The sequence below is a fragment of the Pelodiscus sinensis genome, chromosome 11, assembly GCF_052426305.1.
Source record: "Pelodiscus sinensis isolate ZL-2025 chromosome 11, ASM5242630v1, whole genome shotgun sequence".
In the NCBI taxonomy this organism is placed as follows: domain Eukaryota; kingdom Metazoa; phylum Chordata; order Testudines; family Trionychidae; genus Pelodiscus; species Pelodiscus sinensis.
Window position 1 is genome coordinate 16,102,757 of NC_143062.1, and position 27,433 is coordinate 16,130,189.

Genomic DNA, 27,433 nt, shown 5'->3' on the forward strand with positions numbered 1-27,433 from the left:
CCCCGCTAGTTTGAACTAGCGGGGTAGTGTAGACATACCCTATGTCCTTAGCTGGAATTCTGTGGCCAACACTTTAGAAAAGATGTGGAAAACTTGCCAAGCATCCAGAACAGGGCAACAACCATACTAAATGGAAACCTGCCCTCTGAAGAAAGGTTAAAAGAACTGGGCATGTTTCATATTGAGCAAAGAAGACTGAGGGGAGCTAACAGTCTTCAAATATATTAAGGGCTGCTCTAAAGAGGACAATGATCAATTGTTTTGTGTCCACCAAATATAAGAACAATCATTGACTTTGTTTGCAGCAAGGGACATTTGGGCTGGAAAAATTAAGGACTGATCAGCTCTGGAACAGGTTAGGAGGCTGTGGACTCCCATCACTGGAGGTTGTACAAACAGGATGGATGAACACCTATCGGGGTGGTCTATGTATCCCTGGTCCCGCCTCAGCGTGGGGTGATGGATTAGCGGGCCTCTTGAGGTTCCTTCCAGTCCCTCATTTCTTTGTTTCTATGGAAATGTTTCCCCCATCACTCTGAGCCAAACAACCCCTGAGGCAGCCAGTCCCCTTTTCCCGGGGCTGGATCAGAGAACGACCCCCACAATGGGAAAGGCCCCATGTCCCATTTCCCACACCATGAGACAGCCAGTCTTCCTGACCCTGGGCCAGATCACAGCCAGCAATCCTAGAAGGAAAAAACTGATGTCCCACTCCCAGCCATGAAAGCCAGCATTTATATGGCCAGGGGAGCTCACACAGTAGGCAGGCAGGTGATGGAGCTGGAGCTGCATACCGACTCTTTATTGCACAGAGGGATTGGGGGATGGACATGCTGCGGTTTGTACATTCATGTCAGACACAGATTCTCTGCCTCTAAGATGGTCCATTTTCAGTGTAAAAAACTAACAAACAAATAAAACCTGAAACAAGCACTTTGTGTTTTGCTTGATTCTAAAATATTTACAACCCAAAAAGAGATGTGACAACCCCCCCATGTCACAGGGGACCCCCCCATAAGGGACACTCCATAAATACCCCGCTAGCACCAATGGGGGGCAGGGCCCTGGACCTCCTCCCTCCCCAGTACAGTATGGCGGCTATTCCCCTGACAGCATGTGGGGGTGGGTACTGGGGGATGGTCTTGTGCAGAGGGAGGGGCATTGCTAGGGGGGAACAGGGGACCAGAAACAATGTCTCCATGCCTCCTGGTTGCCATGCAGGAGGCTGGAATGGAGGGGAGGGGGGGAAGCATTAACTCACAGCTTACAGCATCTTCACAGTTAGCAGGCGGGGTGGTGCCCGTTTTAGGCTGAAAGGCTCCCGCGCTGGCTGGGTCAGTGCTGGATGGGGGTGGGGCTCTGGACCCTCAGGGAGCTGGGTGGTGTAGGAGCCCAGGGAAGGTAAGAGAGTGTGTGTTTGCATGGGAGCGCATGTCAGTGTATGTGAGCTTAAGTGAGAGCACTACAGTGTGAGCATGGTCTGCCCAAGTAAAAGTGGGTTCATGTCTGCATGAACATGGATCAAGGTGAGGGCATGTGTAGGACCGGGAGCAAGTCTGAGCTGGTGAGAGAAGTGCATCTGGGTAAGTACTGCTGTGCACATGTATGAGAGAGTGTGCTAGTGTGCACAAGGGTGTGCCGTCACCTGTGTGTGAATATTTGCATGAGTATGTGTTTGAGTGTGAGTGTGGAATCATTTCTCATGCCAGTGTTTTCCTGAGGCCTGAATCCATACAGCAGGATTTGGGAGTTATTGCAAATTGAGAGTCCCTGATTTTTTCTAAGGGAGCAGAGTCTCATCTCCTCATTCCCGCCAGCCCTCCTTCCTATGCCCCCCAGATGAAATGGCCACACCCCCATTACAGTCAGATTCACCAAAGACTTAAGATCCATGTGTGAGCTGAGCCCCTGAGCCCCACAATAAGGGACTACTGCTCCTGGCAGCAGCCGTCAGACGGGTGAGTCTGTGCTGGGCTCCTAGGAGGTATCAGTCTTGAGAAATGAGAAGCTGTGATCCTGGGGGTCTCCCTTCCCTCTCAGATGGTATGGGGAGTTGGTAGCCAGAATCCACTGCGATGACCAGTCAGAAAGCCAGCCCCCCAAGAGTGCAGTTCACATTGTGGTCCCTTCTTGGGATAACCACAGTGGAGAAGGGAGGGGAGGAGTGGAAGTGGGGTCAATGGGAGACAGAGGTGGGGGAGGGGATGACTGGGCGGGGAGGAGGGAAGGGGGGGCAGGGCCCTAGAGAGGCTGGTCAGAGGGGCCACACAGCAGGCGGGTGACCTGGCTGAGCCGGGCAGCCGCACTCTCCTGCTCCTGCTGCAGCCGCTGATTGTTCTGCCGCAGACTCTGCACCTCAGCCTGGAGTGCTGCCTTGGCTGCCTGCTCCTGGAGAGCACAGGGGTCAGTTTGGAGATGCAGCACCCCCATCCCCACTTCCTCGACAAGGACTTCCCACCCCACAGCTCCTGCCCCATCTGGCCCGCCCCTGCCACCTCTTCCTACACCTGGCCCCTAAGTCCCATACAGTGCCTTGCCCCACAACCTTCCTGCTGTCTTCACTGCCCTCTGCTCCCCTCCCTCTTTCCCTCACCTTTGCCCCCCTCCACCGCCCTTCCTGGCCCAGCACACCTGCTGCAAGTCCTCCTGCAGCTTCTTCAGCATGGACTCCAAGTGAGAGACCTTCTCCGACAGCGACCGGGGTGGATGGGCCCTGGGAGAGGGAGGAAAGAGCGAGAGACGGAGGGGTGTGGGGATGGAGGGACAGAGTTATATATAGGTTGATGATGTCCATCAGTCAAGTTGAGATCAGATGGGGAAGGAGGAGCAAAGATCCTTCATCTCCCCCCAGACCTCTTCTCCTTCTCAGGCTTGTCAATGGATGTGTCAGCCTCCCCCTAGGGAAGTGTTTGCTATTCAGCCCTCCAATAAGCTGGTGGCTTTGTGGTAAGCAAGCTCCCTAAGCTGAGAAAGGGATGGTTTCTTGCTGTTTTCGCCTTCTATTACTGCATTATCATGGAAATACACCAGAGGAGGATGGGAGGAGGGGGATACAGTGAAATGGGGCTGGTGGAAGAGAAACCCTCCCCCCCCCCATCATTCCTCCCACCCCTCTGTGTAGCTCCTTACTCATCCTCAGGGGGCTGCTGGCCTGGGTTCCTCTGGCCACTCCCACCGGGGGGCTCTCTGCTCTCCAGCACCTGTTGTCCTGGTGTAGGAAAGAGGGGAGACAGAGTGAGACACTCCTCCTCAGACTGGGATTCACTACTCCTGGCCTCCAGCAAATTTACCAGGGTCTTTGCTTAGGGATTTCCCAGCTTTAGCTCCACATCAGAGAAACTCTTTGCCTGGAAATTTGCTACTGGACACAGCCAAGTCCTCCAGCAGGACGTCTCTGACTCCAGCCCCTCCCTGCCTGTGCAGGTTGGCGGCTCCTACCCACGAGGCAGCCCAGGAATCGGTGCTCACCTTCCTTTGAGAGCGCCTCCAGGATGCTGTTGCAGGCAGTAGCCAGGTTGGAGATGGAGTCCCACTCCTCCTCCAGGGACTCACTGGCTTCGGACAGAACTGCAGAGAGGAGAAGCGGGAGGAAGAATGGCTGAATGCGAGTAAGGAGCCCAGCAGCTTCCCAAAACAAGGCCCTTCAGACCCACAGTCCAGGCCCCACCTCTTGGGGCATAGGTACTAGCTGTTACGCTACAGTGGGGCCTAGCCCCACAGTTCAGCTGCAACTCCTCCTTAGCCTCTGTCCTCAGTGTTAACTAGAGTTGGGAAAAATCTGAGAGTCCCCTTCTCCACAAGCTGCCTTTGGTCAAAAGGGTTGAGATTTGGCTTCTCGCCAAAGGAATTTTGAAGGAAACAAAGGGGTCAAAACGAGATATGTGAAAACTGGGAATGTTCCTGGCTTTGGAGCCCCTCCCCCGCATGTTCGTGCCATTTTTCTTTTCCCCTCCCCTGCTTTGTTTTTCTTCTAATTGCAGAAAAATCTCTTGCTCGGCACAAAACCATGAACCCAAAGCAGGCACTTGGAGCTGATTGCCGTGCTTGGGAAGGGAATGCTCCCCCAATGCTAAGGGGACGGGATGAGACCAGGGGTGCATGTGTGTGTGTCTTACTCTTGGTGATGGAGTTTCGTAGCGAGATCGTCCGAGGTAGGAATTTCTCGGTGTCACTCATGTCCGAGGTGGGCGGGGCTGTCTCATTAAGGGGTGGGGCTTGGCTGCCCATGACCCCATGATCTGGGGAAGCCTTCTCCAACAATGTGGGGTCTCCTGGATGATCCTGAGACAACACAGCGATTGATGAGTGGGGTTCTGTAAACCAGGGGTTTACAGATGAGTAAAGTTGGAATTTCAGCCGCCACTGGGGTAGGATGCAGAGGCTGATTATACAGGGAACCTTCACCTAGTGCTGAGATGCAGCCACCTTTGGAGTGCGGCATAGGGGCTGTTAAACAGGCCCACAGGTTTATTTCACAAGTAAATAACTGTGCACATCATGGAACACCACGAATGACTAGTGCATGTGAAAACCCCAGAACTACAGCACTATGAGGGGCCTGATTGCACCCTGTCGGGGGCAGCCAGGGTACTTCCACACATACACACTCTCCACTCACCACATCCTGCTCCGGGAGCCCCTTGGGGGTGGCTGCCAGGATGAGGTCAGGTGTAGGGTCAGGTAACATGGGGATCTCCCTGCTGTGGGACCTGTAGAGGAACATTAGCTTGTGGTAAACATAGCCCAGAAAAAAGGCGGGGGAGAATGCAGAGGGGATAACAGCCGGTGTGGGAGGCCTAGTAAGAGAGTTTTAACCAGTCCGTTGGGTGGGATATGGATCTGAGGTGAAAGCAGAAGACCTAGGAGGCTGGGGAAAGACTCACAGCAGGTTGGGGACTGGTGGAGGTGGGGTGGAGGCAGAGCTCCCAGGAGATGGGAGTCACGCCTGGTGTGGTGGGAAGCTGGAAAGGGATAGAGGTGGGGCACCCAGGAGACAGGGGTCACTCCCAGAAGGGTGAGAGGTGAGATGGTGGCGGGGTACTCGGGAGGCAGGGATCACCCCTGGAAGGGTGGGGGGTTGGGGTGGGTTGGAGGCAGGGCTCCCAGGAGGCAGGGGTCACTCCTGACAGGGTGCGGGGCACTCACGGTGGGTTGGGGAGGGCAGTGCCCTCACTGTGGCTGCGCAGGAACTCAGTGCGCTCCTCAGCCAAGCTATGGGGGGGCCCATCCTGCAGGGAGAGTGAGCGCAGCAGCTGCAGGGTGGCCGGTCTCAGCTCCCCCTCAGGCCCCGGGCCCCCCTCCGACCGGAGGGGCTCCCCTGCTGGGGAATCACTGCGGCGCTTCTCCTGCAGGGACTTCATGTAGAGCTCCGAGAAACTCCTGTCAGAGAGAGACGATGGGGCAGGGTCCCAGAACTCCCAACTCCCATCCCAGCAAGCCCCCCATCCTGCTCCACAGCACCCCCGAGAGAGGCCTCCTCCCTGCCCCATAATGCTCACCACTACCCCCCATTCTGCCCCATCACACCCTCTATTCAGCCCCCCAGACCTCCCTGCCACTGCCACCTATCCCCTTTGTCCCTCCACAGTGCCGCTCTCCAAGGATTCCTGCCCCTAGCACCCCCATCCCACCATACCCCTTGCTGGGGACTCTTGCAGCCAGTACACCTGCTTCCTGTCAAGCAGCACCCCCCCAATGGTCGCACGCTCTGCCCCACAGCAGCTCTTCCTGAGAGCTCCTACCCGCTCCTGCTAGTGCTCCTGCTGGGGTTCCCCTCTTTTCCTGAGCACCCCTGCCTGTAACCCATATCCCTGAGGGACTCTGCTGGGAGCTCCTGTCCTATAGCACCCCTGAATGGAGAACTACTCCTCCCAGCACCCTTGGGACCCAGAGCTCCCCCACTGCCCCCCGCTGGCACTGTGCTCACCTGCGGGGCTTGCCATTCTCATCAGGAGGCACCATGGTGATGGTGACTTTCTTGGCAGTGCGCAGCAGTTCAGAGGTCTGGGCATGGCTCAGGCTGGGCAGTGCCCGCTCGCACACACGCACCAGCCGGGCGCCAGGCTGCAGGCCAGCTTTCTCCGCAAAGGTGAAGCGCTCGACGTCGGTGACAAAGCCCTCGTTGTCCACCTGGAAACCCAGCTGGCCCAGCCCATTCCTCAGCAGGGTGAGCTCCCGCGTCTCGCAGCCCCGTGTCACCAGCTAGAGGGAGGAAGAGCATTTGGGGGGGCTGGCTGGCTCCCAGTGCTCCTGGCCTGCTCCTGCAGCGCCCCCTGCCGGAGAGGCTGGAGTAGCTGGGAGCTCCCCTGGAGTGCCCCCCACACCTGCCAGAGACCTGGGCCCTACCTGCAGCCGGTGCACAATGTCCTTAACCTCGTCCCCTTGGCCGTCAGGGAGCTGCACAGAGACGTAATCCCCAGAGCCATAGTAGAGGTCCAGGCCGCAGTCAGAGTAGGTCCAAGCCAGTATGTCACGGCAGGAACAGTTGAAGACGACTCGCTTGACCTTAACCTCAATGAGCACCAGGAACTCAGCTGAGATGCCCAGCAGGCAGGGCAGCTCGGGAGCGGCCCGGTTCCCGTCTCGTGCCCGCACGCTCCACACCAGGGCCCCGGCACTCTGCAGCTCCCAAGCCTTGGCACTCTTGGCCCGCTCCTTCTTCTTTGCACCCAGGGAGAGCAGGGGCAGGCGAGAGGAAGAGGCCTCCAGGCTGGTGGTGGTCGAATGGCTGCGTGCCAAGTCCTGCAGGTACTCCTGGCGTGTGCGGGTAGCCATGGCGTGGAATTTGCCTGACCGCTCAGCCGCATTCTCTGCATTGATGGCTTTGGCCAGGAGGAAGTGCCGGAAGGCAGGTGTCCGGGGGAAGCGGTGCCCAGCTGGGATGGGCGGCCCAAAGAGTGGGATGTCCTTGGTGCGGCTCACTGCCACACTGAGGGGAGAGATGGGAGTCAGGGCATGGGACAGTTGGGGACAGCCAGGAGTTCAGCCAGTGACTGGGATTGCAAGGAGGCAGGTAACAAGGGAAAGACTTTGGCACATGCACTGCCCCACACTTGGCACACACAGCACACGCTCCCTCTTCCCCTGTACGTGTCACACTCAACACACACTCCCCCTTCCCCTGTAGGTGTCACACTCAGCACACGCTCCCTCTTCCCCTGTAGGTGTCACATTCAGCACACGCTCCCTCTTCCCCTGTACGTGTCACACTCAGCACACACTCCCCCTTCCCCTGTAGGTGTCACACTCAGCACACGCTCCCTCTTCCCCTGTAGGTGTCACACTCAGCACGCGCTCCCCCTTCCCCTGTAGGTGTCACACTCAGCACACGCTCCCTCTTCCCCTGTAGGTGTCACACTCAGCACACGCTCCCTCTTCCCCTGTACGTGTCACACTCAACACACACTCCCCCTTCCCCTGTAGGTGTCACACTCAGCACACGCTCCCCCTTCCCCTGTAGGTGTCACACTCAGCACACACTCCCCCTTCCCCTGTAGGTGTCACACTCAGCACACGCTCCCCCTTCCCCTGTAGGTGTCACACTCAGCACACGCTCCCCCTTCCCCTGTAGGTGTCACACTCAGCACACGCTCCCTCTTCCCCTGTACGTGTCACACTCAACACACACTCCCCCTTCCCCTATACGTGTCACACTAAGCACACACTCCCCCTTCCCCTGTAGGTGTCACACTCAGCACACGCTCCCTCTTCCCCTGTACGTGTCACACTCAACACACACTCCCCCTTCCCCTGTACGTGTCACACTCAGCACACACTCCCCCTTCCCCTGTAGGTGTGACACTCAGCACACGCTCCCTCTTCCCCTGTACGTGTCACACTCAACACACACTCCCCCTTCCCCTGTACGTGTCACACTCAGCACACACTCCCCCTTCCCCTGTAGCTGTCACACTCAGCACACGCTCCCTCTTCCCCTGTACGTGTCACACTCAACACACACTCCCCCTTCCCCTGTACGTGTCACACTCAGCACACACTCCCCCTTCCCCTGTAGGTGTGACACTCAGCACACGCTCCCTCTTCCCCTGTACGTGTCACACTCAACACACACTCCCCCTTCCCCTGTACGTGTCACACTCAGCACACACTCCCCCTTCCCCTGTAGCTGTCACACTCAGCACACGCTCCCTCTTCCCCTGTACGTGTCACACTCAACACACACTCCCCCTTCCTCTGTACGTGTCACACTCAGCACACACTCCCCCTTCCCCTGTAGGTGTCACACTCAGCACACACTCCCCCTTCCCCTGTAGGTGTCACACTCAGCACACGCTCCCCTTCCCCTGTACGTGTCACACTCAACACACGCTCCCCCTTCCCCTGTAGGTGTCACACTCAGCACACACTCCCCCTTCCCCTGTAGGTGTCACACTCAGCACACACTCCCCCTTCCCCTGTAGCTGTCACACTCAGCACACGCTCCCCCTTCCCCTGTAGGTGTCACACTCAGCACACACTCCCCCTTCCCCTGTAGGTGTCACACTCAGCACACACTCCCTCTTTCCCTGTACGTGTCACACTCAACACACACTCCCCCTTCCCCTGTACGTGTCACACTCAGCACACACTCCCCCTTCCCCTGTAGGTGTCACACTCAGCACACGCTCCCCCTTCCCCTGTAGCTGTCACACTCAGCACACGCTCCCTCTTCCCCTGTACGTGTCACACTCAACACACACTCCCCCTTCCTCTGTACGTGTCACACTCAGCACACGCTCCCCCTTCCCCTGTAGGTGTCACACTCAGCACACGCTCCCCCTTCTCCTGTAGGTGTCACACTCAGCACACGCTCCCCCTTCCCCTGTAGGTGTCACACTCAACACACACTCCCCCTTCCCCTGTAGGTGTCACACTCAGCACACGCTCCCCCTTCCCCTGTAGGTGACACACTCAGCACACACTCCCCCTTCCCGTGTAGCTGGCACACTCAGCACATGCTCCCCCTTCCCATGTAGCTGGCACACTCAGCACACGCTCCCCCTTCTCCTGTAGGTGACACACTCAGCACATGCTCCCCCTTCCCGTGTAGCTGGCACACTCAGCACACGCTCCCCCTTCCCCTGTAGGTGACACGCTCAGCACATGCTCCCCCTTCCCGTGTAGCTGGCACACTCAGCACACGCTCCCCCTTCCCCTGTAGGTGACACACTCAGCACACGCTCCCCCTTCCTGTGTAGCTGGCACACTCAGCACACGCTCCCCCTTCCCCTGTAGGTGACACACTCAGCACACGCTCCCCCTTCCTGTGTAGCTGGCACACTCAGCACACACTCCCCCCTTCCCATGCTCACCCCTCACCTGTAGGTGGTGCGTTCAGTGCAGGGCTCATGCGCACGTACTATAATGAAGACGTGCTGGAAGTGTGAGCGGATGGTGCGGGGTGTGAAAGGCTGTGCGCCCGGCTCCTGGAAGATGATTGTGACGATGTCATTGCCAATGTGACGCTTTCGTAGCAACTACAACCAGAAAGACAGTGTTACTGCAGCAGTGGGGGAGATCAGGATTTCAGCTGTTCATGGGGGGAACCTCCCCTCCTTCCAGGTCATCTTACCCTAGCCCCCTTTCCTGGTCCACCTGGACTCTCCAACTCTTCCTGGAGCTTCCCTGGTGCCCTCCCTGAACCTTCTGGACTTCTCCTTCCCAGAAACCCACTGGATCCTTCCCTCTGAAGCCCCTGGTGAACTCCAGAATCCCATCCCCATGCCAGTCCCATCCCAGTGCCCTGGCCCCCCCTCACCTGCTGGCGGTTGTTGGGTGTGTAGGGAAGCATGGTGGAGACATGGAACATGATCTCATAGTCCTGGTACGTGGTGTACAGTGAGTGGGTGCCCGTGGAGTCAGCTGAGGGAGACACAGGATGGGAAATTTCAGTGGGAGAGGGAGTTATGGGGGCAGAGAGAGATAGGGGCTCAACAGTGATAGCAAGGAAAGCCCTGACTGGGTCAAGTGGAGTTCCCTCCTTCAGAGCCTCCCCTCCCTTGTTGCTAATGTGTTCTACTCTGGAGTTAAGAAGGAATTCTAAGACTAGGCTTCCTACCCCATGGAATGGGCTGAGGGCTGACAGAGTACAGCCTGATAGGACAGCTCCCAATGTGTGTACTGGTGCCAATGCAGTCCAGCCCCATTACAAGCCTCCTGGCCAGGGTTCCCTGTAAGGTGCGTGCCTACAAGAGTGTACACCAAGAATTTCAGTTCCGCCCACCTCCTCAGCAGAGCTGTGCAGCGGTGGGCCCAGCTGTTCCTGCGGGTGGAGCTGCATGGTGAATGGTTGCCCTGATCCAGGAGCATCTGGGCAGCCACCATGTGGCCTGTGTGGTGGCTGCTGGAGCTGGAGCCTGGGCCACAGTACTAAAAATAGCACCACAGCCCTGGTTCCAGTCCTGGCACACGGGGCTGCTGCCCGCCACGTGGCCCCACCGCCAGGAGCAGCAGGGACCATGGCTGCATGGCGGCTGCTAGGGCCAGGACTTCAGTACTAAAAATAGCACTGCGGTCCCAGCTCAAGTCCCAGAACACAGGGTGTGCGGCCCCATGTGCTGGGACTCGAACTGGGGCCATGATGTTATTTTGAGTACCATGGTCCCAGGCCCAGCCGCCACATGGCCTCAGTTGTTCTCAGGGTGGTAGTTCTCGGGGCAGCTGCCATGGGACTGAAGCCGAGCTGTGGTGCAGCTGCTCCTGTGCCAAAGCCAGGGTACTAGAAATAGCACCGCTGCCCAGGCTCCAGCCCTGGCACATGGGACATCTGCCTGTCAAGCCCTGAACCAGGGAGCTAAAGGAGGCTGAGGAGTGCAGGTGTCAGGAAGACAGAAGGTGAGGGATGGGGCAGGGGGAGAACTAAGGGCAAGGTGGGTATGAGGAGAGGAAGGGGCTTATGCTGAGGGGAGAGGAGGGGGCCAAGGCAGGAGAAGAAAGGGGAAGATACCAAGGGCCAGGGTGGAGGAGAGACAAATACCAGGGGCCAAGAGGAGATAATGAGGGGAAAGGGCAGGAGGAGTGGAGATGGGATAGGAAGGTGTCAGTGGGGGTGGGAGAGGGGAGGGAAAAAGGTGATGCTGGCAGAGGAGAGGGGAGGGGCAATGGGGGCAAGAGGGAGGAAGACTGGGTGCTGGGAAAAGAGGGGTTGAAAGGGGACGTGGGCATGAGGAAGGCTGGGAATGGAGCAAGTCATGTGTGAGGGCACAGAGGGGTATGAGGAGAACTGGGGCACAGGGTGGTGAGGGGGTGGGCACCAGGGAGGAAGAGAGCAAGGGAAGTCAGGGTCAGTGAGGGAAGGGGAAGGCACCAGGAGGGTGAAGGGGTAAGTGCAGGTGCCAGGGAGATTGTGGGGGTGAAGCAGAAGTGCAGACACATGGAGGAGAGGGACAGGCATCAGAGGGCAGAGGAGAGAGGCAGGGCAGGTGGGTGGAAGGATGTGTTAGGAGAGGAGATGGAAGGGGAGCTAGAGGAGGGGTGGGCACAACGGGGAAGAGAAGGGCAGGTGCATGGGTCAGAGAGGAGTGGGAGGGAGCAGGTCCCAGGATGGCTGAGGGGAGTGAGAAGGGCAGGAGCCAGGATGGCAGAGGAGGGTGAGAGGAGGGGGGAGCAGACGGGGTGAGGGGAGGGTGGGAAACATGGCAGCAGAGAGGAAAAGGGAGAGGTTTATAATTTGGGTGCCATGGTGGCACACATCCAAACAAGCGCACATGACTTCGATATTGGTGCAGAAGACAAAAATCAGTCATGGATGGAAAATCTTAGCGGGAACACTGCTCCTGGCCCCTTTCTCAGTAGTCCAACCCTCTGGTTCCTCCTCTCCAAGGTCTGGCCCCATATTTTCTTGATCCTCCCCCAAAATTGCCCCTTTCCTGGGTCTCCCCCTCCCTTCTCTGGAGTTTAAAGCTAGAGGGGACAATTGTGCTTCCATGTAGCACAGGCCATAGGGCCACCCACAAACATTTCCTGGTTGACCGAGAGTGAATTGGTTAGAAAACCATCCCCCCCAGGCTGGAAAATGTCCAGGTGTGGAGAATCCATCCCAGCCCTGGCAAAGCTGTAACAGCAGTTTATGATCCACTGTTAACAGACTGAATGGGTCTAGCTTCAGCTGCCAGCCACAGGATTGTGTCTGGCCTGACGAGCCTCCGTTAGCCCGGTTCTATTCCCTGCGTAGGTGCTTAGGGATGGTGGCCAAGGATCAGCTTAAGGTGGCACTGGCAGTCCCTGCTCAGCAGGTTACTTCCTCCTTGCTCCTTTCTGAAGTCACTGCTTCCTAGGGCAGAGCCCCTCGCCTTACGAGTGTGGTTGGGCCTCTTTGCATGGGCCTGTTCACAGTTACTGCCCCGGCAGCCCTTCCTCACACTCACTCTTGGTGTCGAGCTGGGCACGGTACTTGGTGAAGCCGCGCAGTTGGACGTGCTGACCCAGCAGCTCCAGGAACTCCTGGAAGGGGGGCCCAGCCCCCTCGTTGTTGTACATCTCCTCCTCGGAGCCCTGCCCCGTCCGGCAGTACAAAACGCCCACCTTGCGCTGGAAACTCACCTGGGGAGGGGAGTGGTTAGGGGAACAAGAGATCAGCCAATACAACACCCCCAAACTGTCCTGATTCAACCCACAGCCACCTTCAGAGGAACCCCTAACTCAACTCCTCAAAATACCCTGACCCTCCACAGCAATCTCCGATGAGAGCTTTAACTGAACTCCTCAGAATACCTTAGTCTCATCCCAATGCAGCATCCATCACTGATTTAAACTCCCAAACTACCCAGTCTTGATCCCTTGACACAGTGACCCCAATGGGGCCCCCTAAACTGACCTTTCTCAAAGTGTTCAAGCCCCTGACTGAATACTTTGATCTAACTCCCCCAAAACCACCCATCAGAACCCCTCAACCACCCTGATCCAACTCTTCGAGAACTGCCCTTCTCCCAGAACCTGGCTTCCCTTCTTGCCCCAAACTTCCCCACCACTGCCACGGTGGTACCCCCAAAGCAGGCAGGTTCCCCTGGGGCACTCAGTGACTCACACACTCACCCCCTGCTCATCCAGCTTGAGCAGCGTCTCTGGCACCTTGGGCGAGTTGGATGCCAGGCGCAGTCCCTGCAGGTTCAGGTCAGGCAGCAAGTGCTCCAGCAGCTTCTTGGGGGACAGCCCGCGGGCAGCAGGGGGGCGGGCGGTGGGGGGCAGTGCCTCCTCCAGCACTGAGCCACGCAGGGTCCGCAGCTGTGAGGAGAGGCCATGACAGGGGAGGTGAAAATGATGATCAGGACCTCCTGGCAAGGACTCCCCCCAGAGCGTCCCCTCCCCCTGGCAGTGCCCTCAGTACTGAAAGCTCCCCCCAGGCTGTGGTCTCCCTCTGGTGGTGCCCACCTCACTGGTGCGCAGGATGAGGCGGTAGATGTACTGCAGGCTGGCCCCTTCCTTCTCCTCGCGCCGCAGAGACAAGGCCACCGCCCCCAGGCGCTCATCCATCCCGAAGAAGTTCTGGTGCTCTGTGCCAGGGGAGGGATGTTAGAGATGGGCAGCGCCAGAACTGTCCCCAACCTCCCCACACCACATATGCCATGACCCCCCCAAATGCCAGCTTTGTGGACCCTCACTTTCACTTCCCCCATCTCTGAATGCCGGCCCCCTCTCTCCCACAGCTCACCCTCGTATAGCAGCACTCATACCAGCTAGCCCATTGTCCTCACCTGTACTGCCCCCAGCACCATGCCCTCTATGTCCTCTGCCCCTTCCTCCTCACTCCTTGTACTCCCTGCCCCTGCATCCTACCCCCCTGCCCTGGCTCACCCTTGCCATAGAAGTATTTGCGGTAGTAGCTGGCGCCCTGATCAGCATACTCAATGCAATGGGTGGCTCGGCTGCCTCGGGGTAGGTAGCTCTCTCGTGGCTCCTCCAGCACTGACACGGCTGCATTGGGCAGCTGCCCGGCACCCCCTCCTGCTGCCTGGCGCCGGCCCAGCCCTCCTTCTTCTTCGCCCCCTGTCTCGTTGCGAAAGTGGGGGCAACTGAGCACCAGGGGCCCATCTTTGCCATCACCAGAGTCAGGTTCCTCAGGGACAGGGGTGGGGGTAGGCCCTGCTGAGGCAGCCGAGGCCCCTGTGGTGATGTTACGCACCCGGCGCCCGGCACTGCCCTGGCACCAAGCCGCCTCACTTGGATCAAAGAGGATGCTTTGCACATCATAGTGGGCCAGCTGGCGCACCCAGACCTGAGGAGGGAACTTGGGGGGCTCTTCCCCTCTGTCCTGTGATGGCATGGTGGCCCCAGCCCCCTGGCCATCCACCTCCCACACCTCGTCTGTTGTGAGCCCCAGCAGCACTAGGGGGTCCCAGAAACGCCGGGCAGCTGGGCTTCCCACCCGGGGCTCCTCATGGCTGTGGGCGCGGGTGCGAGGGGGCACTGGGACTCTCTCAATAGAGCTTAGGCTGCCATAGTCTCGGTGCAGCCCGGACTCCCCACTTCCCACCAGTGATGAGGAGGGGGGTGCCCCGTCCCCAGGCAATCCCTCCCCAAGGGTCACATCACTGTTGCTGCGGTGCATGATGTGGCTGGCAGGCCTCAGGGCCAGGCCAGGTGGGGTGCCATGTGCCCTAGGGAGTCCCTGGGTCACCTCACTCCGGGCGGAGCGCAAGACGGGGGCTGAGAGCCCCTTGGCATCGAAGGAGATGGAGGACAGAGGGGGCCGGGTGGTGTGCCGTCGGATCTTGCGGACAAAGAGGTCATCTGACTGCATGGCCCTCCTCCCCACCAGCACCTCCCCCCCCAGAAAATGGGAATGAGATGGCCTGGCCGAGGGAGAGACACAGCTGCTGATCACATGCAGGCAGGCTCAGGGGAGCAAGAGTCAAGGAAACAATCCAATTGGCTGGGAAGGACGACGACGTGCTCTGCCCCTTCTCCTTTATGGCCACTGGCTGTCAGTGGGCATGGCCCACCGTCTCATTGGATGGTGGGGAGGCACTGCTGTGCTGGAAGGCGTCAAATCTAGCCATGGGGCATGGCCAGCCAAGGTGCCTTGCTCAGGGGCTCTTGGGGCAGCCCCAGTGCTGGGCAGGGTTCTCAGCTCTCGAGTGCTGGTGAAGCAGCCTGCTCAGTTCCAGGTCCGGGTCTGGGTGGAACGCCGCCTTCCTGCAAAGGGAATTGGGGGCAGATCTAAGATGGGGAGACCGGGAGAGGCCCAGACTGCAATGCTGGACCCCATCATTCCAGCACTGAGGCAATTTGTGAAAGGTCACATCCCCCCAGTTGACCCAATACGCCAGGAGCATTTCTGGTGACTGGCTGGATACCCTTCCCCTGGTGTGATGGGAGCAGCCTGGAAACACGCCAGGTGCCAATCTGGGACGCTCGCCAGGGAGATGATGAGGAAAGGGGCTGTTTGCCTTGACAAGAGGGTATTTCTACAGTAATTTTCTCTATCGAATACTGAGCCATTCCCTCTCTGATACCTGGGGTATGTCTACACTACAAAGTTAATTCGAACTAACAGACGTTAGTTCGAATTAACTTTGATAGGCGCTACACATACAAACCGCTAGTTTGAACTTAATTTGAACTAGCGGAGCGCTTAATTCGAACTAGGTAAACCTCATTCTACGAGGACTAATGCCTAGTTCAAATTAAGTAGTTTGAATTAAGGGCTGTGTAGCCACTTAATTCGAACTAGTGGGAGGCTAGCCCTGGTGGCCACTATGGACACCACCAGGGAAACTCATCTGCCCCCTTCCTGGCCCCGGAGCCCTTAAAGGGGCCTGGTCTGGCTACGGTGCCCATGCCAGGTGCAAGCCTGCCAGCACCCAGCCAGCAGACCCTGCACCTGGCACAGCACGAGCCAGCCACCCACTGCCACCCAGCCCTCCGCCTCTTCCCGGGACCAGGCTGGCGGCTCCCGGGAGCCTGCCCGGGGCCGCAAGAGGCGGGCGCCCGCCCGGTCTAGTGCGGAGATCATGGACCTCATCGAGGTTTGGGGGGAAGCCTCCAAAGTCCACGACCTCTGCACTAGGCACAGGAAAGTGGCCATCTAGGGCAGGATAGCTGCCAGCCTGGCCACCCAGGAGCAGGTTTGCATGAAAATCAAGGTGGTTGAGTGAGACCCTGACCCTGAGCCCTGATCTTAGAACATAAAAACATAAGAATGGCCATACTGGGTCAGACCAAAAGTCCATCTAGCCCAGTAGCCTGTCTGCTAGGTACCCTGGAGGGGATGGACCGAAGACAATGACCAAGCCATTTGTCTCATGCCATCCATCTCCAGCCTTCCACAAACAGAGGCCAGGGACACCATTTCTACCCCCTGGTTAATACCACTCCATGGATTTATCTAACTTCTCTTTAAACTCTGTTATAGTTCTAGCCTTCACAGCCTCCTGCAGCAAGGAGTTCCACAGGTTGACTATTTGCTTTGTGAAGAAGAACTTTCTGTTATTAGTTTGAAGCCTGCTACCCATTCATTTCAGTTGGTGTCCTCTAGTCCTTCTATTATGGGAACTAATGGAGAACTTTTCTTTTTGCACCCTCTCCACACCACTCATGCTTTCATAGACCTCTATCATATCCCCCCTCAGTCTCCTCTTTTCTAAGCTGAAAAGTCCCAGTCTCTTTAGCCTTTCTTCATATGGGACCTGTTCCAAACCCCTGATCATTTTAGTTGCTCTTCCCTCTCTAACCCTCTCTCTTCCCCTCTCCCACCTCCTTTTCCCAGTCTCCCTGAGTTTTGTTCAATAAAGAGAGTTTCTATTTTTGAACACACGTGTCCTTTATTTTGTACATCAGGAAGGGGGGCTAGGGAAGGGTAAGTGGAAGGAGGTGAGGGAGGAATGGGGTATGAGCCCCTGATGGGGAGGACTGGGGTGGCTCTGCAGGCTCCTCGGGGTGGAAGCTCTCCTGCAGCCCCCCGATTGACCACCACCCCCCAGATGGCAGCCTGCGGCAAGTGCAGCCGGGCTGATGGCCGAGTGCTGTGATGTGCCAAGTGTGGGCATTCAGGGCACTCCAAGCCAGGACTGCTTTGCTGTCCCTCATTGAGTTAGACAAGCAAGCGGGGAACCCCTGAGAACTGTCTGTCCAGGGTGCGGGTCGGGTCCCTTTAAGCACAGCCTTCAGCTAGCCTGAGAGAGCAGCTCCACGCTCTAAGTCCTAACCTGATGCCCTGCTGGCACTGCTTCCGGCCATCCTTAACCTCGGTTCAGGGTCCACTCAATGTGGACATGCTAGTTCGAATTAGCAAAATGCTAATTCAAACTAGTTTTTAGGTCTAGATGCACTAGTTCGAATTAGCTTAGTTCGAATTAACTAATTCGAATTAAGTTAGTTTGAATTAGTGCTCTAGTGTAGATATATCCCTAGATTCTTTCTTTCTAATACTGGGGTATTTTTCTAGGTCATTTATCTACCTGGGACCCAGAGTACGTTTCCTCTCCAAAACTCCTGTGCTTCTTTCTAACACCTAGGCACTTTCTTGGCCAAACTCCATACTGATGGGGTTGCACTTTCTCTCTAGTACTGGTCCTGTTCTGGAACATTAATCTGTCTTCCTGGCTCAGTGGGAATCTTTTCTATGCCCTCTGACCACTGGGGATGCCCCCAACAGCAGACTGAGTCAGATGGAGCCGGGATGTCACAGGAAGTGTGTGTGCGTTTGTGTGGGGGGAGGAGGAGGGAGACAGAGCTATTGCTGCATACCCAGGGCAGTCTGAGGACGAGGAGGAAGATGCATTCTGGAAGGCTGATGTGTCTGCTGGGGGGAGGCGCATTCTGTGACATTGTGGGACTGTTTTTTTTGGGGGGGTAGATGCATTGTGGGAGTTTGAGGTGACTGTTATGGGTCAGGTGCATTCTGGGAGGTTGATGTGACTGGTGAGGAGGCATGTGTATTCTGGGACACTGACATGACCCTTGTGGGGGGCAGGTGCATTCTGGGAGATTGATATGCCAAGAGGGAGGCAGGTGCATTCTAGGTAGTTGATGTGAACATTGCGGGGGAGCAAGTGTGTTATGAGAAGTTGATGTGACCAATGAGAGGGAGGTGCATTGTGGGATGCTGACGTGACCAGGAGGGGAACAATACTGTATTAGCAACAGCTGCAGACAGAATAGGGCTCTGTGGTCAGGGCTTCAGGAAATCACCCCATATGCTCCCCTGTAGCCGCATCTTCCGGCCCTTGCTCAGATGGCTGGCTGTGGTGTGGGGGCGGGTGGGGGCTGTCTCAGTGCTGAACAGGGAGATCAGGGACAAGCAGCTGCCTAACATAGGCACAGCCTGTGACACACAATAGCTGGAGCAAAACCACCTAGACACAGGCCTGATAGCAGGGGGCACTGGGCCCAGGAGTGGGACCTGGATGGCTCAGGGTGTGGGAGAGACAGGACCTACAAGGTCCTCACAACTGGGGTGGGTTACAGGGCTCGGCCTGGCCAACAACAGAAAGAGTAAAAAAAACAGGAACTTGCACAAGTACCTGGCACAGAAGTTTCCTCCTTCAGAGGTGGGGGGTGGGGGTGCTGGGCACAAGGGGCTGAGGCTCCCAGCTTGGGGTGATCCCCCCAGGGATAGAAATAGAGCTGCTGCCCCACCCCCAGCTGCATCGGCATCCCCTGAATACATCTGCCCCCTGCACCATCCTCCCACTCCCTACACCACCCCAGTGCCTCCCCCCCGCCTCGCATTCGCACTTCTGCTTTCGGTGAGGTTGCTGAGCCTAGCAGAGAGTGGAATCCATGGGGGAGGGTGTCAAATCCTCCAGAGACAGTGGTGGGGAGAGGGGTTTAAAGGAGAACAGCCAGGGAAGGGGGGAGGTCAAAAGGACGTAATGCTGTACCCCAGAACTGAACTTGCCCCTCAGCTAGTTGTAAACCTGCCCACCTGGGACTGACTCCCCCAAACCTGCCCCTCCCACAATGACTCCCCCCAGCTAGGGTTCCAAACACCTGCAGAACAACGCCTGCCATGGCTCCCCCATTCCCAGCTCTTCCTTGGTCTCTGGTTTCCCAGGATGCTTCCCCAGTGACAAACCAGGTTGGGGAGAGCTCAGGGAGAGGCAGAAACAGCAGAGAGAGAAACAGGGAAGGGAAGCAGCAGATCAGCTTCTGCCACAACGCTGACGGTGCCCCTCACTCCCAACCTGCAGCCCGTACAATACCAAGGCTAAGACCCATCAAACTCGTTTCACTGGTGAGCTGCTCTGTATTGGAACTGAAGTTCCCATCCCAGCCATTCTTGGCAAGGAGGGGTGTGTGTGGGTGGCCCCCACTTCCCTATTGGTGGTTGGCTCAATTTGCCGCAGATGAATGCCTGAGCTCCCCTCCCGCCCTCACATGCCAGAGCCACATCCATGGCGTGTGGATACATGGGGGAAGTGGGTGTCTGCATGAAGCTCATGGTTGGGGGCGGTGCTGGCTCAGAAGCCCTAGCCCACCTGTGTGCAGCCCTCAGCTCAGGGGAGACAGCAGGGAGAGGCCCACTCACACTACTCCTGCACCCCACATCCTTCTCCCATTCCCCCCACCTCCATACCCTCTTCCTGTTCACCCCTCCCTCCAGGACTCTCTTCCAAAACACAACCCTTCCCCATGTATAGCCCTGCTGCCATGAGGGCAGAGAGGAAAGCTTGGTTCCCAGAGCTTGCTCCCCACCAACCTTTCTTCTAGCCTGGGGGCTGAGGCCCAGGATGGGAGGTGCCTTATTCTACTGGAGATGACTGGCTTAAGACCCAGCAAGCTCATCTTACTAACAGCAACCACCTCCCCTATCAACCTGGGGCTCAGTCAGAGCTGGTGCCCCCTGGAGGGGAAAGGCCCATTTCCCAGTCTCTGGTGCAGAGAAGCTAGTTGGATGACCTAGGCCAGTGGTCACCGACCAGTCGATCGGGATGTCCTGGTAGATCTTGGTGATCCTGACTGGCTTGGCCAAGAGGCTGTCAAGCACTGCACTTCTGCTGCCCCTTTGCATTTCCTGCCCCTTGCCTTGGAGCTTCCCTCACCCCGGGAGCCTCCTGTTTGATGGGTATTGTACGGGCTGCAGGCTGGGAGTGAGGGGCACCAACAGCGTTGTGGCAGAAGCTGATCTGCTGCTTCCCTGTTTAAAAGCCTGTCCCTCAGGGGCCCCACCCCAAGCCCTGCAGAGCAGGGAAGGGAGAGGAGGGGGCTCTGATGTCAGCAGGCCCCCTCCCACCCTGTATTCTATCTCCACTGAATGGGGAGGGATGGAGGGAGGGTACAGGCTCTGGGCTTGGGATGGAGGGAGTTTGCTGGCTGCTTTTGAGAGTGGTTCAAGGCCAGGGCAGGGGTGATCCTGCCTTAGCCCCACTGCACCACCACCCAGGAGCGACCTGAGGTAAGCAGGGTCCAGTTGTAGCCAGAATCCTGAATCCCTGCCCCAGTTGTGAACCTCCTCCTACACCCCAAACCACTGCCCTAGCCCTGAGCCCCCAGGACCCAAACTCCCTTAGAGAGCCTGTACCCTGAACCCCCTCCTGCACCCCAACTCCCTGCTCCAGGCTTAGCTCAGAGCCCCTCTCACACTCCAAATCCCTTCACCCAAGACCAGAGTCTGTGCCCCAACCCTCTGCCCACTGCCCCAGCCTGGTGAAAGTGAGGAAGGATGGGAGAAAGGGGGATGGAGTGAGCAGGGGTTGGGCCTCAGAGAAGGGGCACGAAGGAGGCGGGGCAAGGGTATTTGGGTCTGAGGTAGATCCTGGATTGCACTTAAATTCAAAAAGTGATCCATCTGCTTAAAACGGTTGGAGACCACTGACCTAGGCTATGTCTACACTGCAGAGTTTTTCCGGGATACCAGAAGTATCCTGGAAAAGCTCTACCACATCCAAGGAACGTATCTGCTTTTCCAAACAAAATGTCAGAAAAGCAGATGCATTTTTTCACCATCCTTGTAAACCTCATTCTATGAGGAAGAAGGGATGTTCCAAAAGAGGGTTTTTTCAACATTTGGCTCCATGTAGATGGGCCAAATGTCGGAAAAGCCTCTTTTGGAAGAAAAGCAGAAAAAGATACGCAAATTGCAGTCCACAATTTGCATATCTTTTTCTGACTTTTCCCTGCAGTGTAGACATAGCCCTAGTTGCTTGCTGGAGCATTAATGCAGGAAATACCTGGCACAATCCAGTGCCCCATTACTGCAATAGGCAGCCCCACGCCATCCTGGAAACACACACATGCCAGGTGACAGACCCCCCAATTTATCCTCAGCTTGGGGGTCAGACTGGAGACAAATCAATGTTTGTTGGTGTTGTCCAGAGAGTGGGTGGAAGTCCAGGGTCTCCATGGGATGGGGCTTGGCAGGGAAAGGGTTAATGAGAGATGAATGGCTTGGGCAGGGTTGTTGCTTGGTGTCTACTAGGGACCAAATGTGGGGGGTGGTGACAGCAGTGCTTGGTGGCTGAACCAACCTCCTCTCGAGCTCCCATATTACCTCCATGGCACAGTACCCTCTGCCCCACACAGATGGGTTGGGTGTCTCCACTTCCCTCCCCACACATGAGAAAGTGACTCACCCAGCTCCCCGGGATGTGGGGGGGGAACAGCGGCTGAGCCCAGGGGTGTCACGGGGACCTGGAGGAACAAAGAGCAAGAAATCAGTATTTCCTGGGGGAACCCTTGCCCAGCACTGAGATGCAGCCACCTCTGGGGTGGGATGCAGGGACTGTTTGTACAGAGCTCCCTCCCCTGGCACTGAGTCATCTGTGTCTGGGGATTTGTTTAACAGCTGCACATTGACAGTTCCCAATGATTTTGGACAGGAGATGAAAGAGGATCTTGCATGCTGTAGTAGCAGCAGAGGAAGAATCAGGAAGCTATGGGGCTCTAGCTGGGACTCTTTTTTTGGACCCTGGGGTTCACTTCCCTTGTCAGGGAGGAGGGGAAGCTTGGGGGCAGGGCTGGGGCTGGGATGTCTGTGAAGGTGGGAGATGCTTCCATTGCCTCCCTTGACTTCCCAGGGTGAAGGGGAAACTGGTTTGGCCGTGGGGAAAGAGGACCCCAGTGGGGGCACTCAGTTTCAGAGTGTGATGTCAGTTCTAGCTACGATGGCAGGAAGCACAAAAATTCACCCATTTAAACTAGGGGATGGGAGGGGGGGCAGACACATGGCCACAGCTGCATTGCCATGGACACCAGGATTTGGCCCGAGCCCTGCTGGGACCCGTTGCCAGTCACACTTATTTTGCCCTGGGGAAGCACCCCTTGCCTGGGAGAGCCCCTCCTCACCCAAGGAACAATGGGTGGATATGCAGTCCCCCCGCACATGCTGCCCTTGGCTGTTTCCTCCCACCCGCCCTAGCCCCTTGTCAGCCAAAACCGCTCCCCCCCCACCTGACTCCCAGACGGGCTCCACTGCTCCAGTGCGAGGGATCCCCGATAACCTGCACCCCTGAACCCCTATCAGCCTGGGAGCCACCCACATTAGCCCCCTGACATTCCTACATCCCCATGACAGGCAAAGGGCTCGGTACCTGGGGGTCGGTACCTCAGGTCCAGACGAGCTAGGCGGCGCGGACGCTCTGACTCGCTTCCTGCTGTGCGGGAAGTGATGGCGCAACCAGGAGCCCAACCCCCCTCTTCAACATCCTCAGGAAAGAGCCAGGCCCCGAATGTGACCTGCCGACACCCCACCCCCAAACCGGTGAGCAACTTCCTGGCCGCACAGATGGGCTTAACAATCACCCCTGCTTCCGCTCTGCCAGTGCCCCACAATCCCAATCCACAGCCCCCTGAAATCCCAGCCCTGGGCTCCCCACAATCCCAATCCACAGCCCCCTGAAATCCCAGCCCTGGACTCCCCTCTGCCCTGCTGGGTTCCTCACTCCTAGCTCACACTCCCCTGCTATCCCAGCTGTGGATCCCCCACCTCTACCAGGGCCCCTCACTCCCAGCCCTGGGCTTCCTGCTTCATGCAGCCCAGCCCTGAACCAACCAACTGGTGTTTTGCTCTTTCCTCTGCCGTTTCAAAGTGGAAACCACAAATCGGTGCCTCATGGCCACAGGGAGATAAAGGGGAGCTGTGGATCTGGCACTGGCACTGCGGGGGTGGGGAGCCCAGGGCTAGGATGGCAGGGAGCTGGGGTCAGTATTGAGGGGCACTAGGCAGAGCTCTATGAATGTTAGGGGATCCCCGTTACTGGCACCAGGGTGTGCTCAGCCAGCCCCCAATGCTGCTCCAGGAACTCTGCAGCTGGTGCCCCCTGGCCCCTGTTGAGCTTAGGAAGAGGCCGCCCTTGCCTAGCCATGAATGTGCCCCCCCCTTCCCCACCCGACACACAGTGGTGGGGGCGGATGCCATTTGTGCTGCGTCACCCCAAGGCTGCTGCCCTCAAAGGGGCCATTCAGGGACGTGCAGCATGAGGCAGGGAGGCACTGGCAGCCACTGAACAGAACGTTAACCCGGGTGTAAGGGACCCCAGGTATTTGCCAGGATGCTCCTAGGCCTCAGTACCCCAAGCTCCAGTGCCTAGGGGCCTTAATGTGGCTGTAGTGTTGGCAGGACCCGTCCCCAACCGTCCCCCTCCTAGGCCTTCACCCCACCCCTGCATCTGGCCTATCTTCCAGCTAGAGGAGGTGGAATTCAACCCGCCTTGAGCCCCAGCACAATGAGATCTTTAAAGCTGCCCCCCATCTCTTCCCCTCCTCCCTCACTGTCCAGCTCAGCAGCGCCTAGGCCCTACGTCTCCCTTCTTCCTCTCACCCACCACTGCACGACAGAATCCTAGTTCCCACCCCCCTCCCTGGATCTAACCACTAGACCCCTCGTTTCCCTTCTCAGAGCTGGGATAAAGCCCAGGAGTCCTGGCTCCCAGCCCCCACCTCAAAGCTAATCACTGGACTGCTCCTGTCTATTGTAATTAATTGTTTGAGTTATAAATTCACCATCAAATTATTCCTTTGAGCAATCCCATCAATTTAACGCTCTAGCAACCACCTGGGTATGTCTGTCTGTCTGCCCTGTCTGGGGTCCTGCTTGCGACAGGGGGCAGCAGAAAGGCTGATGGTGCAAGGGGTTAGGGCTGGCATGGTCAGGGGCTGCGGGTTGAGACTGAGGGCACTGGCAGGGCTGGGGAGCTGTGTATGGTTTCATTCATATTCACCTAATGGCAGGATACTGAGTCTCCAACTGCATCTAAAATCCCCCCCTGCTGCTCTCTCCCCATGTCTCTGCTGCCACCCAGGGCTCTCCCAAGCTCATGGGCCAGTGTTGCCCAGGGGTTCCCCAGTCACTCAGAACAAAGCTGGGAGCGGGGGGAGTGGCAGATGGATCAGAGCTGTGGAAGTGCTGCAGAGCCTGAATCCCCCTGTGGGGTGGGATGGCATGTGAATCCCAGTGGTCGAGCTGCTTCTCCTCGCCTCATCCTCCTCTGGTTCTGCAAAACTGGCCTAGTCAACCCCCCCCCCATGCCAATGCACCCAGCCCTGCCCCCCGTTAATACCGCCTCATCCGTTCCACTTTTCTATTACAAGTTTATTTCCTTCATCCTATTAGAAGCTCCCTTGGCCCTTCCCCACCCCACATCCACTTTCCCCCAGCTGACCCATCTCCCTACTCTACCCTATAGTTAACCCACCAGCTCTCTCCCCAGCTCCGGATCCAGGCAATTTAGGTTGGCAGGGGGAGACAGAGCTCCCTGTTTAAAAGCCTGTCCCTCAAGGGTCCCACTCCAAGCCCTGCACTGCTCTGCCAATGCCATTCCAGTCTGCAGGGAGCTATGTGAGGGGGGGTCATGCAGGAGTGAAGAGGTGGCATCAGGGGGATAGGGCGGTAGAGGTGTTGGGTTATGGTGCTGTGCCAGGAGCCAAGGATATTGTGTTGAGATAATGGGGTGCATGAGGAGTGTGCTGGGAAGGGGAAGCACTGAGCTCAGTCTGAGCTATACTATATTGTGTGGGTCTGTTGTGGAGGGAGGTATCCCCTGTGTGATGTGCAAGTGGGGCTGTGGTGAGTGTATCAGGTCACAGGAGGCTGTGTTGTGTTGTGCTGTATATATCAGGTCACCCCACGCACCGAGCACAGGGGTTGTGTTGTAATGTGTATGTCAGGTTTCGCTGAGCATTAAGTGAGGGAGTTGTGTTGTGCATCTGGGATCACAGCAGGCCTGAACGAGGGGGTTGTGTTGTGTTGTGTGCATGGCGTTATGCATTGTGCTTGGAATTTTTTTTGGCTTGAGTACTCTACTGGTAACAGCTGTTCTTTTAATGTAAAATGTTTCACCGGAATTTGCCAATTCCGACAACATTTTACATGGGGAGAAAACCCCAAATTGCTGATTGCCTCAGTTTCATGAAGGAAAAATGGTTGCTTTCAAATTTTATTATATTGGATCATTTCCTTTGGATTTGTGTATTTTATGAAAATATAAATCTACTTGCTATAAATATCAAAATATCAATAGTGCTGGAGGAACATTTGACATATTATAATAGATGTTGATATTTAATAGTGTAATGTATGCTCAGTGATATACAATATTGGATACATATAAATTACAATCTTAATCAATTATATATATATATATATATATATATATATATATATATATATATATATATATATATATATAAAATCTTCTCTAGAATGTATCCAATTTACTATTTCAATACGCTGGATAAGTTAAAATTAAATGGACCAAAATGAGAAAATCAAAATGGCATCACTTTTTAATCAAACCCACATAACATTGAGGCCCTGATTTGCCATTTCAGGACATTCATTTTGCCTGAGATTTTGCCTTTTTTTTTTTTTAATAAAAACAAAATTAAAACGGTGAGACTTGCCCAGCACTTGCAGTCCCTACCCACAGCAGTGGTTAGGCACTGGGTGAGGGAAGTTGTTTTGTGGGCTTTGGGGACAGAGGTGCTGCACAGCACATGAGAGGCGCTGTATTGTGGATTTTGCATGGGGTGGGGTGTGTACTGAACATGGTGCCAGAGGGGCTGTACTCGGTTTGTGCTGTGGTAGAAGAGGAGGGTTGCTTAGCATTGGGGTTAGGGAATTACTATTGGGGGGCTTTGTATGGGCATTCAGTCAAGGGGGTCTGTGGTGTTGCAAGGGAAATTGTATTGTGTGGGCATTGGGGGATGGGCAGCATGAAGGGGGGCTGTATTGAGGGGAGAGGAGTGGTATTGTGGGGGCTGTGTTGTGTTGAGGATGTGTATTATAGGGATTGGAAGAGGAGTGGCAATGTGGCGGGGGCTGTGTTGAGTAGGTGCTGGTGAAGTTTTAAAATATTAATAAAACAGTTTTTTAAAATATTAAAAATGAGCTCCACTGCCCCTTTTTAGCCCCCCGCCCCTGCCCCATGACTCTCCCCAAGTCCTGCCTGCTACACCTTATTTTATAAATAGCCCAGATGATGCCCAACTAGGCAGCCCCTCCTCTCAATGGAAGCAAACCCAAGGTAAGTTGGGAGCAGCCCCCTGAATCCTTTCATTACCCGTGAGAGTAAATGCCCCACCGAGAGGCACCAACATCCCCCCCATGCTAGAAATCTGCCCTTCACCTTCAGAGTGGAAATCTCATGCCCTTTGTGCAGGAGGCAGTGCCTGGGGGTAGTGCTGGGAAGGGCAGGTGCAGAGAAGGGCGCTGTGTTGAGTAGGGCTACAGGGGGATTGGTAGGTGGGGGTGCAGGGGGATGAATGGGAGGGGTGGGGTGTTATGTGGGGTGAGGGAAATGGATGGGATGGGCAGGGGACTTGTGTGAGGTGAGGGGTGAGAGTTAGGCTGGGGGTTCTGGTGGGGTGAGGGGAGGGGGTTGGGGTGGGGAGCAAGGGTGCAGAGTGGGGATGCAGGGAGATAGCTGGGATGGGGCGGGGCACTGCATGAGGGGGCTTGAGGGGGGCGCTGGGTGGGGTGATGGGCAGGAGGTGCTGTATGGGGGAGGTGGGAGAATGGGAGTGTATGGAAACGGGGGGCGCTGGGTGGGGCGACGGGGAGGGGAGCGCGGGGGATGGGGGATGGGCAGCCTGTGGGGCGGCCAGCGCTGGGGTCAGGGATGGGGGCGGGGGGCTCCTACCTCCGGGTCCGGCGTCCCGCGTTTCCCCCCAGCCTCCGCACCGGCCGCTCCCTCCCCTCCTAGCTGACAGCAACCCCCTCCCCGCGCTGTCCTAGCGCCGCCGCCGCGGCCGAAGCGCGGGGACAGACAGGCAGGCGGGGAAGGGGGATGACAAGGACAGGCAGCGGGGGAGGAGGGGGGAGGGCTGGAGGGAAAGGACGGGCGGGGGCTGGAGGGAAAGGACAGACAGGCGGGGAGTAAGGGAAGGAGACGCAGACAGGCAGGGAGAGGGCAAGGACAGACAGGGGAGAGGGTGGAAGGGAGAGACAGATGCTCTACCAGGTGCCTGAGCACAAAGCCCGAGATTGGGCAGACAGACAGGCAGACCCAGCAACCTGGGTACTGGAGGGATGGGCACAGAACAGCCCAGAAATGAT

General features: G+C 56.8%; 1 protein-coding gene across 3 annotated transcripts; it reads right to left on the minus strand.

Annotated features, from left to right (window-relative positions):
- Positions 1–27,139, minus strand: SIPA1 (signal-induced proliferation-associated 1). Of its 3 annotated transcripts, XM_075939232.2 has the most exons (18): positions 27,018–27,138; positions 22,470–22,614; positions 21,513–21,570; positions 13,792–15,132; positions 13,369–13,490; positions 13,033–13,221; positions 12,366–12,540; positions 9,758–9,861; positions 9,319–9,476; positions 6,346–6,928; positions 5,927–6,201; positions 5,146–5,379; positions 4,619–4,709; positions 4,116–4,281; positions 3,469–3,567; positions 3,130–3,208; positions 2,632–2,713; positions 1–2,388 (listed from the first exon to the last, which is right to left on the minus strand). In XM_075939232.2, the coding sequence occupies exons 4-18, from the start codon at positions 14,735–14,737 to the stop codon at positions 2,242–2,244; spliced, it is 3,450 nt and encodes a 1,149-aa protein (XP_075795347.1). In that variant the 5' UTR covers positions 14,738–15,132; positions 21,513–21,570; positions 22,470–22,614; positions 27,018–27,138; the 3' UTR covers positions 1–2,241. The 3 variants fall into 3 exon arrangements, with proteins under 3 accessions (XP_075795347.1, XP_089637256.1, XP_075795348.1); XM_089781130.1 differs by lacking the exon at positions 5,146–5,379 and having other exon boundaries at positions 27,018–27,139; XM_075939233.2 differs by lacking the exon at positions 27,018–27,138 and having other exon boundaries at positions 22,470–22,743.
- Positions 27,140–27,433: the final 294 nt, after the last annotated feature.